Source organism: Phalacrocorax carbo, chromosome 1 (assembly GCF_963921805.1).
Source record: "Phalacrocorax carbo chromosome 1, bPhaCar2.1, whole genome shotgun sequence".
In the NCBI taxonomy this organism is placed as follows: Eukaryota; Metazoa; Chordata; class Aves; order Suliformes; family Phalacrocoracidae; genus Phalacrocorax; species Phalacrocorax carbo.
This window is the reverse complement of record NC_087513.1, coordinates 193,518,649-193,531,944: the sequence shown is the minus strand read 5'-3', so window position 1 is coordinate 193,531,944 and position 13,296 is coordinate 193,518,649. Positions and strand designations below refer to the sequence as shown.

The following is a 13,296-nucleotide window of genomic DNA, read 5'->3' as shown; positions in this document are numbered from 1 at the left end:
ATATGCAAACCTTGTGATACTGTTCCTGCAGTGTATTAAACAAACACATAATGGGTGGCCATGATTTGATGAAATATTCATGGGTAAGCAAATTGTGGCCCTTTACAAGGAAGAATTAGAAGATTCATGCTTCTCCTAGTTAATGGTATTACTTATTGGCAATTAAGATCAATTAATGAGAACAACGAATACTTTCTAGAGTGAAACAACAGTGATGTTCCTACTGTAGCAATTTACTCTGAATGCTGGGGGGAAAAAACACATGCAGACAAAAAACAAAGGCAAATTTTGTTATAGATAACATTTGTTTGTATTTCTAACTGCATATCTAGAGTCCTACCTATGTGTAGAGCTGATAGAAGAGTATAGAGCTGAGATTGCCTTAGACGTCCTGTCAGAAAACCTTGTTTTCATTCCTTAAACTTTTCCAAACAAACTATTCAGATTGAAGTTTTCAGACTATCTGTCTGCCTCAGCCTGAGTTGTTGGGAATGTTTCCCTTTTCAGGTTTCACATTGTCTTCTGCTTGAACAGCACAATCATTCTGAGATATCCTCATGCTCCTGGGATTGATGTACGCCTGTGAGTGGGAGAAGGGACCTGAAATGTACCTGGCTGATGAGCCTGTGTTCAAGAACATCATTCATAGTTACTGAAATCATTTTAGTTTGGCTAAATGGTAGCTAGATTTTAATTCAAAAATTTGTAATACACAGTAGAGATTTCATAGAACTCAGCTAGAGTAGAGATAGGAAGATAGAGCAGAATGTCTACCTAATTGGTAGATTAGGTCAATACATATTAGGTATTATCAAGCTGTTTTGCAAATGATAACATGTCAGTATTATAAAGTTGTCACAAAAATATGGATAATTTTGCTCATATTAAAAATGAAGGTGTGGTCTACCTGGAAAACTCTGAAGATCATGATTCTACATGTTACTAAAATCTAAGTAAGAGGGCATGTGCTTTTAAGCACATTTAAGTTTTATTTTTTAAGTTAACTCAAATATTTAGAGTCTGTGGGATTAAGAAAGACCAGGTTGATAATATCTTGCTTCTTCCTTCCAGGTAAGCTGTGGAAGGCTTTGGTATTTATTCCTGGAACACATTAAGTCATTTAGCAAAACCAGGAAAGGCCACATATGACATTCCTGACATTTTTACTACAGAAATGAAGGCAGAACAGAGGGAGAATCCCCATGAACAAATATTTTCAAGGGGTGTCTAATAGTTTTTACTTTCAATTTTAAGGCATTGAAAATTACACACTGTCAAAGGAACCTAATTTTCTTTTTTTGACTTTATCAAAATTATCCGTGTTCAATGTGAATGAAATTGGTAGGCGATGCTGAAGTGACCAGGTCACCAGTCACTTTAAAAAATCTGAGCTGCACCTTCTAACTGTAAATGAAAAATCAACAAAAGGCATGACCTCATTTCAAATTTGCCTTTTGCAAGTCAGCTTCAGAAGTGGAAAAAAACAGCCAAAAAAACCCCCTTTGCAGTAACTTACAAAGAGTAGAATGGAACTTCAGCTACCCAGAGAAATCAGCATCAAGTTTAACACCGAACCCCCTGAACCATTTAAAAGTATTCTAAAAGCATTGCTTACTTGCCCTGAACAGCTTTATCTCTGGCTTTCTGACAACCGGCGTTTTTTCCTGACCATTCTCAAACACCATTTTAGGAACGCTACTTGTGGTGGTGGTGATGGATCCAGGGACCTGACTGTGCCCAGGCAGAGCTGTTTCTCTCCATATGGATGTACTATCAGAGCCTCCGTAGTAGTAGGCACTGACAATACTGCAGATGGTATTGTCCTGCGGGCTCTGTCTGGCTGCCAATTGCATCACCCTCCTTAAATTCATAATAGTATCTTGAGCAATGTATGAAGTAATCTTACTTATCCTGACTTGCAGAACATCTCACCATTAGCCTAACAAACTGCATTCCTTACACTGACTGTATTTTCCTTTTTAGGTATGCATGTGTATAAAGAAAAGATATACAGGAAATTATATACTTTTTACATATGGCTTTAAATATTTTTATAGTATATTTAAAATCATGTTTTAAAAGTTTTTGATTAGACAACTCTAGTTGCCTGTTGGCAAAGAACATTTCTGCTCCAGCATTAGTGTGCTCTGCGTCCCCAATTACAGAAATGTTATTAAACGTCGTACTACTGAACTATGACTTAAACTTCCTATTACAGGAAACCATAAAGTTGCAATACATGAAAAGATCAAAAGCTAGGGTGAAAAAAAGCATAATTATCCAAGAGGCTTATCCTCACCCGAGGAAACATTTTTATTAGACTTTTCTCAGCCTGCTAAAGTATCTTCTGTTCTTACCATGCTATATAAATGTTCTGTGAACTGACAGCACTGGAGGCAGAAGAAGGGCACTGTGTAATCTTGGACCAACCTGCAGACATTTTTCCATATGAAAATACAAAATTAATGTAATATTTTGGCCGTGGAAATGAAAACTTAACAGCAAGACCCAGTTTTCATATGAAACTGTCTATATGAGGTGCCTATTGCAAGACTTTCAGCATAAAATGCACAACAATTTGTGCTCATTTTAGTTAAACTACTCTCTTCTTAGAAGTACATGAGGTTGGAGAATACAGATTGGAAAGCAAAAACATTTAAAGTTTTATATACTTTTAGGAGATGGAAACAAAAGATTGGTTAAGCTAAAAAAGGGAAAATAAAAATGAAATAATAAAAAATGTGTAAAATACAAATATAAATAAGACACTAAGCAACATACTGATGATTGTGTCCCTTTTTCATAACAGTCTAACTGTGGCAAATGACATGGTGATAATTATTCCATCCCATGTTATATTTGTTAGGTGTAGTAAGGAAATAATGGTATCATCATTGCAGTAGTACTGCAGTTGGCCCCTTATGTGTTTTCCCTTTCCCTGCTTTTTACAAGTTGTTCTTGACTGGCAGAAGGGCACATGGTAGAGGAAATATTAAAAAATGGTGGTGATGGGGTCATAGAACAACCTTTGGCTCCTGATCAGACATTTGGGTTGAAGCAGTGTATAAAGAAGCAGGTCTGAAGGCAAAATTAAAGGTAACACATTCAGAACTGTACTTGATGCATGCTAGAAATAAATGGGTTTTCATGTAAACCGTTATCCTGGTAGTAAAAGAGCTATAAACATTGCTAATGTATAAGCAAGCTAGGTGAAATTACACATCTACAAAATTATGGTATAAAAAAATCCTGTTTCTTTACTCACAAAACCAAGGCCATAAATTAAAACTAGTGAGTTCAACTTAATAGTTATCAGTTTTAACAGTTCCCAGGGACATTTAACTTCATAGCACTGTCCAAAAAAATGCTTAGAACAGAGATGTGAAGGAAAGGAGATCTACACAAGCACAGATGTGCTATTTGCTCCTAATGTTTCATATTACGGATTTTTCAATGCGAGTTGACTTATTTAGAAAGCTATCATTAGCAGAAAAAACCCCATTTTGTCTCAAAGGGTCCAGAAGAATTAAGAGCATGGAGCTGCTTTGATTAGAACTTAGTGCAGTTGATCTTTCCACCTTCCCCCTGCCCCAGTCTAGAGTGTTTGGAAGAGGAATTGTTAACTTTTATCTTTTTAATGTCACATATTGCATGTGAAATCCCTGTCTTCTTGTCCATGAGAGTTTTGCTGTTGGTTTCAAGGAGCAAGGATTTCATTGCACCTGTTACTGCCCTTGAATCTGTATTTTTGTAGTTATGGGGCTTTGTTATAGACATGCATGAAGTGGAAAAAATGATGAATGAAGGGAAGACATTATTGCATGGATTGCATGGCTATGAGTATCCTAAATATAGCCAAGACAATGTTTATCAAGTTCTGCTTTCAGTAGCATTGATAAAAACTGTAAAATCTCACTGCTAATGTACATTAGTTGGAATCTGCACAATAACAAATTGAAGACAGAATGTGTAGACACTGTGCAAATAATAGGTTTACAAAAAATAAACCAGAACTATGTAAAAATGATGTACTGCAATTCTGCATTATTAAGATGGCAATAAAATGTACATTTAACATACATACTGACATATATGGTATATGAAAAAAATGCACATCCAGGAAGTTAATTATATTATTGAAAATTGAATGCAGTTTTGAATATATTTGCTGTTAAAATACATATATGTGAAATAAAAATAATCAGCATCTCTCTGCTATTAGTGAAAACATTTCTTACATTTGTATTTTGACAATATAGCAAGACTTTTATGAAAGTATATAAATTGTAGCAAACTATCTGGGCAGAATTTCATTAAATTAACTCTAACATATTAGTCCAAAATAAATATTAAGCATTTACATAAATTATATTTAATGCTCTGTGAACACAAGTTTTAAACAACTCCCTACTTGTGCAGCTTTCCTATCCTTAAGCTATACAGTAGGTAGTTCATTTATGATGGAAGAACATGATCATTTGTCCAACAAGGACATATTTGTACATCTGTGCACTCCCTTTCAGGAGCAGCACAGAGCTAGAATTCATCTCACTCCTGGACTTACTTCCAATAAATGAAAGGGTTGAGTAACCAACACGCTGGCTAGACTTCCCTCCCTTCCTGTTCCCTGAGAGCCAGGTCTTTGCCCAGTCCACCCTTCCTTCCTGTCTTAAAAGTGCAGTGACAGAAAGATTTTTAAAAAAGCTATATTGACCTTTTATCCCTACTAAAGACACACACTGTAAATTCAGCAGAGAAAGTATGGCTTGTGGAGATTTAACAGGAATCACTTTGACTTTTTATGGTGAGTGAAATTGTATAGCTGGGGTTTAGGGAACAGCATTGATATATATGTTGGTGAACGTGCAGGAAGACCTGATTCAAACGACTTTTCACTTACAATTAAATATTGGGATCTCTTAAAAGATATTTAGGTCTATTCTAGCCTTCCCCAGAAAACCCTTTTTCACTGTGTCTCATATTTAACAACCGGTGTTATGCCAGCTTCAGAAAAACTTTTGGTAAGCAACAGAGAAGCAATTGAAATGTCTAAGTGCCCTGAGCTGGTGGTGAATAGTTTGCACTGACACTAGGTGATTCATGTCTTCTAAGTATTTATCTGAAGTCTTATGCTTGAAGGCTTTGGTATAATTGAGTCTGGACTGCTGTAGTAATTCTTCATGAAGGGCCTCCTGTCACTGCTGCAAGCAGTTGCCTTCATGCCATCTTCCACAGCAACTTGTTTCATATTTCAGGTAATAAAATATATTGGAAACACTGGATTGAAAGCTTTCCTAAAATAGTACTTTTATAGAAACTTGTATTTTTACAGGGCAGTTGTTATAGCTTTCTAATGCTCTATGTTTAATTTTAGGCCATAATACCTGAATCCAATCAAAACCATAATACTTTATCCTCAAAGTGTCTCATTAACTTTAGGTCACAGCATCACTGAGAATTAGTTAAAGTCTGAGGCTGAAAAGCTGCAAAAGAGATCAGAGTAATTGATCTAAACTAACTGTCGCCCACAGAAGTTGTCATTTAAGGCTTTAGTAACATTTGGGAGTTGTATATAAGGTGCTCGGTCTCTCAGTTTTGCTCTTGACTTAGTCACAGATTTCACACAAGCTTGGTCTTAGACAAGACATTAAACACTACTGTTGTTGTTCCACAAGCACTGAAACGTGCTGGTTTAAGTTTAAGCAGGTGGATAAACCTGACAGAGTTAATGACATAATCAGTGTACCTAACATGAAGTGGATACTTCAGCACTTCACTCCTGCTTCTCAGCACTTCGCAGCATCTAGCCCTGCATGATCTTGAGGTGGTCATAAATCTCCAGATCAGTAATTTATTCCTATTTTAAATAGTTGTTTTATGTTTTCTTAGAATGTACAGAAATGCTGTAGCTGTGAACATTCAGTTGCAATACATATATAATCCTCTTGTATAATAATGGGGTTTTTCTCACCCTAGCTTTTGATCTTTCATGTTTTGCAGCTTTGTGGTTTCCTGTAGTAGGAAGTTTAAGTCATAGTTCAGCAGTTACATGTTAGGTAACATTTCTGTAATTGACACAGTTTATACTGAGTGAGCAGTAATCTTCTTTTCCAGTATACCACTAGAGCTGTTTAATCAGGAACTTTTAAGGAATAATTGTAAACTATGTTTTACTTATTTGTGCACACAAAGACATGGAAAACTGTAAATATTTTCCTGTATATAAAAGAGAAGTCTAGGCTATCAGGTGTGTCAGCCTAACAGTCAGAGGGATGCATCTGCACGTTCAGTTGGTTAAGATTATTGCAGAGCTTGTGGGGTTTGTCAATACACTCTGAGCTTCAGGAGCAACATCCAGCAGTCAGATACAACCCATGAGACAGTACTTCTGGGTCATCACTTTTTCTTTCCTTATAATGTGCTCAAACTCAAATCAACATTGTATAACAAAAAAAAAAAAAAGTCCTCTGAAGAACCAGTTTGTCTTCTGGTGTGCTGTAGGATGTGATACACAATTTTAATGCATTTTAGTATCATCGGGGGAAGTCACTGTTGACATACAGCCCATTATTGCATTTCTGCTTGTGTTTCAACAGAAATACAGAATATTAAGTCACTGCTTGTACCATGGATCTTGAAAATGAGATGAAAACAAGAAAGAACATGCCTAACCATTGAATTAGTACTTTTTTTTTTTTAAGGAGGAGGGGAAACTTGAACACCAGCTGATTTGTTGATCTGTTGATTTGTTGTATTTTCCCCATAGGTAATAAGCTCAATGAGCTCACTTTCAGAATATTGCCTACCCTCTATCCTGCGTACTTTGTTTGATTGGTATAAAAGACAAAATGGCATAGAAGATGAATCTCATGAGTACAGACCAAGAACAAGTACTAAATCCAAAAGGTATGATTTTGAATATACATACAAGCATTATTGACAGATTGTAATGTAAAATGTATTACATTTTGGCCATCAGCTTTTGTGAGGTTACAGTCATTTGAAAATTGTTGTCATCTTTTTCTGCATGTTCCTGGAACTCTTCTATCAGCTTCTAGATGGATGGAGTAATTGTGTCTTTAAAATTACGCTCCTGGTAGTTCAAACACTGTTTCTTACTGCTGTTAAGGAAGCTGTAATGTCATTTAAATATTGGTTTGTATAAACTGTGTCTGTCTTCCTAACTTATGTTAGTATGTTATGTTATGAGTAGGCAATAATTCTGTGACACTTGGAAGGATTTTTTTTTATACAGGATTCTGCCTAGTCATAGATATTTCACATACACCTATCCTCAGTCCAAAAAAATTGTGTATCAGTCAAAGAGCTTTAGCAACATTGATTTAGCTCTTAAAACAAACAAGTGAACAAAAATAATGTCCCCAAAACAAATATGTTGATCTCTTATGATATCAGTAGTTCCTCAGTGATAAGGCAACAGATTGGTCTTGGTTTATATTGAGGTCTGATGGTTTGGTACAGGTATATTATTCAAACTTTTATGAATACTTTGGTACTACATTTACACACTTTAACAAAACAGCAGGAGAATCAACACTGGCAGACCTGGTGTTTGGAAATGCATAGGCAATTCTTCACATTAGGGTTACATTATAATCCAGTAACTACTGAAAGGCAATATTTGCTGGAACGAAGGAGTAGGAGCTAGTTTTAGAATATCAAGGTAGACATGAACCTGAATCAGATCCCTCCAGACTCTTCATGTCAGTGGAAGTAGGCAATATGAAGGCATGATTCATCAATTAGAAGTCTGCTTTTGCATGAGATGAATCCTTGCCTTGAAGCACCTTTTTCCCTCGACTTGTTACAGGACCACCTGCTCATAAATAGATGTCCTCAGGAACTCCACCCAAAATCTAGTTCAAAGTCTGCTTTGCAGTGAACCAAGGCCACTCTGTCAATTGATAGTGTTACAGAAAAAATGTATAACCAGTCCTTTCTCCACTTAATGTGAAATCAAGAAAACCAAAATGCAAATAATTTATTTAATCACCGATCAAGCAGAACTCTTGAATGCATGTTTTATTATAAGCACTTAAGTATAACTGAAATCACTGAAGTTCTTAATGTTTATAAGAATTGTGCTGAATTTATGCAAAGAAAAATCTCACTGAAATCAGTAGTAACTGCTGCAAATGGACTGCAGAACTGTCATTTAACATTTAATTTTTTTAAAGTATTGTATATTTCACGTTATCTTTACATTAGACACTGAAACTGTGACCAGGTGATCCAAATGGATATTTTTTGTATTTGTATTGCAAGCTACTCACCTCAGACATTTACTCCTATGTCTTCTGCACAAGGAATGCGTTTGAACATTTCACAAGTGATGCCAAAGTTAAAAAAATAACACTGAAACAGTTTTAAAAAGAGAATGTAGTTTGGTTATGAATTCTCCATCGGTATTTTTAAGGCATTTTTCAAAATTGTCACAAGTCTAAATATGAATTTGATAACACAAAATAATTTGTTTCGTTTGTCTCCGAAGTGTAACTGAGAACTGTCTAAATGGGGCCACAAGCAAGGAAATTGAAATTAAATCCATTTTTAGAATATAGAATCCAAAAGTTTCCTTGTTTTTGTTTTGGTTTTTTTTTTCCTTGAGTTTTGTGTTGATCTTAAACTAGGAAAAAAGGGAGGAAATGGAGAGTGACATTTAAACATTTGAAAGAAGGTGAAAGTAACAAGTTAGACTTGGTCTATTTGTCACAGATTTTAAGAGCATATCAGTGCATTACTTTCTGAAATGCTGGACTGCAGTTTAAAAAGTAGAACACAATCTCGTTATCTCTATTTGTGTAATTGAGGAAGGCATATAATATGAATTATGACACATCTAAATATTGTGTTTCTTGTTTTGATTTTGCAGTGATGAACAGCAGAGGGATTATTTAATGGAGAGGAGAGATCTGGCTATTGATTTTATTTTTTCTTTAGTATTAATAGAAGTTTTGAAACAGGTATGGAGTTCTTAAATTATACATTAACTAATAAATGACAGAAATTACCAACAAAACCTAATTTCAGGATTATTCTTTCTATTTCTGTGTTTAAGCATCTGATAAAAGCATGAGATACATCCTGCATGCTTGTTTATTGCTGCCTTTCTTGCACCTGTAGGATACACAGTATTCTGTGCTCATACAGACTTTGCTTTGACAACTCTATGGAGCTAAAGTATTTCTCTTCAGTACTACATTAACTTTAGATGGCTGGCTTATTTCAGTTGGGTTTTTTTAGCCAGATATTATGTCAGCTGATACTATATTTGTATAGGGAAGATACCCAGGAGTATTACAAGCACTAAGGTACACAGCTTAAAGTATTATATATGTATACCAGTCTTGTTTTACTTTGTGTTTTCAGATTCCACTTCATCCTGTAATAGACAGTTTGGTACATGATGTTATTAACTTGGCTTTCAAGCACTTTAAATACAAAGAAGGGTAAGGCTCTTTTTCACACAAAAATTCTATTTGAACAATTATATGCTGAATTTTTTAATTGCAGTGGTTTAAGCAGGATGCTCTCTCAGCCAAGAATTCTTTCTTGTCTCTTGCTAGGTACCTTGGTCCTAACACTGGAAATATGCACATTGTTGCAGATTTGTATGCAGAAGTAATAGGTGTTCTAGCTCAAGCAAAGTAAGTAAAATTGAATATCATAGATAATGGAAATCTGAGAAGTATTGCTTGCTTAGCATATGAATAATCTGATTTTCTAAAATAAATCCTTTCAGCTCACTGGCCCTCTCTTCATCCAGATGTTCTAGAGCACAGAACTCTAGGGAATCACAGGCTTTCTGCATCTAGTCCAGAGATGCTGAATAAATTCAACTAGACTACAGCAGTATTATTTTTCTTATCTCAGCAATGACGTCTGTGGAAAGCCCAAAGGACTGAAGAGAGCTATTTTAATTAATCTTTTTTCTAGATGCTATTTTTTCTCTAGCTGGGCAAACCTAAAGATGGCTATACTCCAACATAGCAACATTTTAAAGTCTCTCTGCAGTTATTTCAGTTCAGAACTTAATGCAACTGCTTCTGAATCCTTCATCCTGCACTTCCTAGCTCAGATGGTACAGTAAAGAGAGAAAACACTTTGTGGAGGCTGGTCTTAAATTTTGAAGCTGGAAGCAGACAGAAACAGAAACCCAATATAACATCTCATCATACGCTTATCACACAAATTAAGCAGGAGGGTGAACTGCACCAACATAGATCCATGTCAGTGATCTCTGTCTCCTGACTTGTTGGTGTTGCTGAGAGAGAGTCTGCTTTACAAGACAAGACCGACCACTTTAACCAAACTTATTTTTTTAGCTTGATGTAGGCAAGCCAGTTTGAGTTCCTAGAAATCATATGACTTTCACAGACTACAGCTAAGGCCTTACCTGGGCTTCTGAATTGGCTGGGTCAAAAGCAAAAGAGGAGGTGACATCGGGATCTGAAGCTTCAAGGTTACTGTCGAAGACAAAACATACCTGTTCTCCATAAACACTGTTTTTCTCCTCCAGTTCTGAAGGGCCTTGCTAAGATGTTGCTACCTCTGAAGGGCTTCCTCCTGCCAACCTGGTTTTTTTAACTCTTCTTTGTTCCCTATCAGAGGTGATAAGAACAGGTTGTACATGCTACCCTGCCCATGAAAATTACATTCTTTTAATTTTGTCCCAAAAAGGGCAGGAGATCCTGTTGGATGATCTTCCTATATGTTATTTTTATGGACGGCGTTCCTCAAAACACTCCTCCAATAGACTCATGGGGGCCATCAAAAATGGTCATAGACCACCCCATCCCAAATTGCTGTAGATATTGCTTAAGTGTTGCTCTAATGGCTATTAGAAAAAACCTGAAGGGAGGAATAGCATGTGTAGATAATGCTGAATATTTTCATGTTTACTAGTTAAGCATTTTCTTTTGAAAACATTGCATGTACTTACAATAAAGCCATCTTTTATCTTGGATTTTTGAAAAACATGTGAGGGGGTTATTATAATAATATTGCTAGCTCTTATGTAAAAGAGGGGCGTGGTAAGAAAATAATTGGACATACATGGTTATCCAAAGGCACTAAGATCAGGCTGTACACTTAGTTTCCTTTTCTGAGTATATCAGAAGTGAAAGAGAACAAAACAAAATAAATCTCTTCACATACTGAGCAAAAAGGTAATTTACAACAGAGGCTGAATCTTCTTTAGGTTTTTCCCCATTTATATACCTTACAGTACATTCCAGATATGAATCTATACTTTTCTGTAACTAACCAATGTGAATTTGTAGATTTCCTGCTGTAAAGAAGAAATTCATGGCAGAGTTAAAAGAGTTACGGCATAAAGAACAAAGCCCATATGTAGTTCAAAGCATTATCAGTCTTATAATGGGAATGAAATTCTTTCGCATTAAGATGTATCCTGTGGAGGACTTTGAAGCTTCTCTTCAGTTTATGCAGGTAAAATTCCCAAGTGTATAACTGGTTCCCAGACCTTTTAAAATGGGCTCCCCTTCATCATTCCTGTAATGGTCCAGGAAATTTTCCACATAAATGTATGTGTAGCTTCTTTCTGTTTGTTCTGAACCTCGGTGCTCCAGTCTCCAATCTCTGGAGTGTATCATTCCATATCAACCTTTCATCAGCCTTATACCCCTAGTCCCTACATCTCATCCTCCAGCAGAAAGAGTTTTGGTTCTGTAGACCTTGCACCTTTCACCCTGCCATCCCACAGTCCTTGCACTGTGTCCCTGCCTAGCTATGTCCCCTTAGCTGCTCACTGCCTCCAAAGTGAATGTTCCATCCTTGACATAGTTGCCAGAGAGGAGAGGAACTTCTGATGGAGAAAAACACAGAGGAAGAGACAAAGAACTGAGGGAAAAGCTGAATGGAATTTTCCTTGGATGGGTTGTCCCCTTCCATGATACTTTCACCCCTCCCTTCCTGTAGCGTGCATTCTCTACCCTCCCAGTTTGAAAGCCACTAGTACAGAGCAGTTTGACTGTCATGAATGCATTAAATTAACAGATTACATCATTTTGTAAAAGGAAAGAAAATCTTTTATGTTTAAACGTTTTTGAAAGGCCACATTTCTTGTTGGTAATATACAATGTGTTCTGTTCCATCAGAAGGTTTATTTAGCTTAAGCTTTTTATTCCCATTTTTTCTTGGGATCACGCTCATGGCTACATGGTTTGCAGCCAGTCATCCAGTAAAATACGCATTTTATATAAACCTCTATGTAAAGATTAGCTTATTGATGGTGTCAATGGAGTAAAAAATCAATGTTAGATGCCCACAAGTAAGGATTTGACATTGGAATACAAACACACATGCGTACAGACATACAGATCTATTTCTCTAAGTACTGAACAGGAATCACATTCTATTTCAGTTTTGCAGTGTGTTTTAAACCATATTTAACAACATATTTAAAAGGTATCTAATAACACAGAAACATCTAATTTTTCTTCTTACCTTACACTTCATTATATGAGCACATTTTAGTATATGTTGACTTAAAGTAAGTTGTCCAGAGCTGGTAAGATATCAAAGTAGTGCACATGACTAACATGAGTGAATGACTTTGTGGCACAGCTTTACAGCACAGCACTGCTGGGATCCAGTGTTCACTGGTACTGAAATCAGTGGTAAAGCTCCTGTGTAGTAGACTCAAAATTTGGATGCAGATGATCTCTACGTTGCTCATGGCTACAGTATCTCAGCACCAAATTAATTCTTATATGTTCTACAATGCATCATAAAATGCACTGCGTATGTAGGAAAACCAGTTTTGCTCAGTTTGGTGAAATACATTTTGATTCTGTGGGCAATTCATCTGTTAGTTTGAGTATCTACATGCAGTGCCTCACCTACAAGCTCTGTCACACCAGCTCTACTATAGTAGAGAGAGACACTTTCAAAGGGTGAGCTAATCTCAGGAGCGAGCTCCAGAAAAGCCTGTCTTCCACCACAGACTGCAGAAACAGCCCAGGAAGGCTACTGTCTTTGCATAGGGGCCTCAGCTGCATAGCAGAAATGGCCAGAGTGACTGAAGCCTTGTGGTGTAGAATCCTGATTGCAGCCAGGAAAAACTATGCATGATCTAAAGTGTAAACTGCTCCGTACTCATGTGTGGGAAAGAAGGTCAGTGGGGAACATCCTTGTAATGTCAGTGGCTCTTTGGGCCTTGGACCCAGATGGAACATAATTTGTCATCCTCAGAAAAGTTGTACAGAAACGCAAGAGTGGGTGGATGCTTATCTCCCCTCCTTCACTTCCTGA

General features: G+C 36.5%; 1 protein-coding gene across 4 annotated transcripts in view; it reads left to right on the top strand.

Moving 5' to 3' along the window:
- Positions 1 to 13,296, top strand: part of FRY (FRY microtubule binding protein) — a 221,354-nt gene that overhangs the window by 99,105 nt on the left and 108,953 nt on the right. For all 4 annotated transcript variants that reach the window (XM_064441051.1, XM_064441052.1, XM_064441050.1 and 1 more), the window contains exons 4-8: positions 6,767 to 6,906; positions 8,894 to 8,984; positions 9,391 to 9,470; positions 9,588 to 9,668; positions 11,304 to 11,472. In XM_064441051.1, coding sequence (XP_064297121.1) covers positions 6,767 to 6,906; positions 8,894 to 8,984; positions 9,391 to 9,470; positions 9,588 to 9,668; positions 11,304 to 11,472 — 561 coding nt within the window. The remainder of the gene's footprint in view (positions 1 to 6,766; positions 6,907 to 8,893; positions 8,985 to 9,390; positions 9,471 to 9,587; positions 9,669 to 11,303; positions 11,473 to 13,296) is intronic.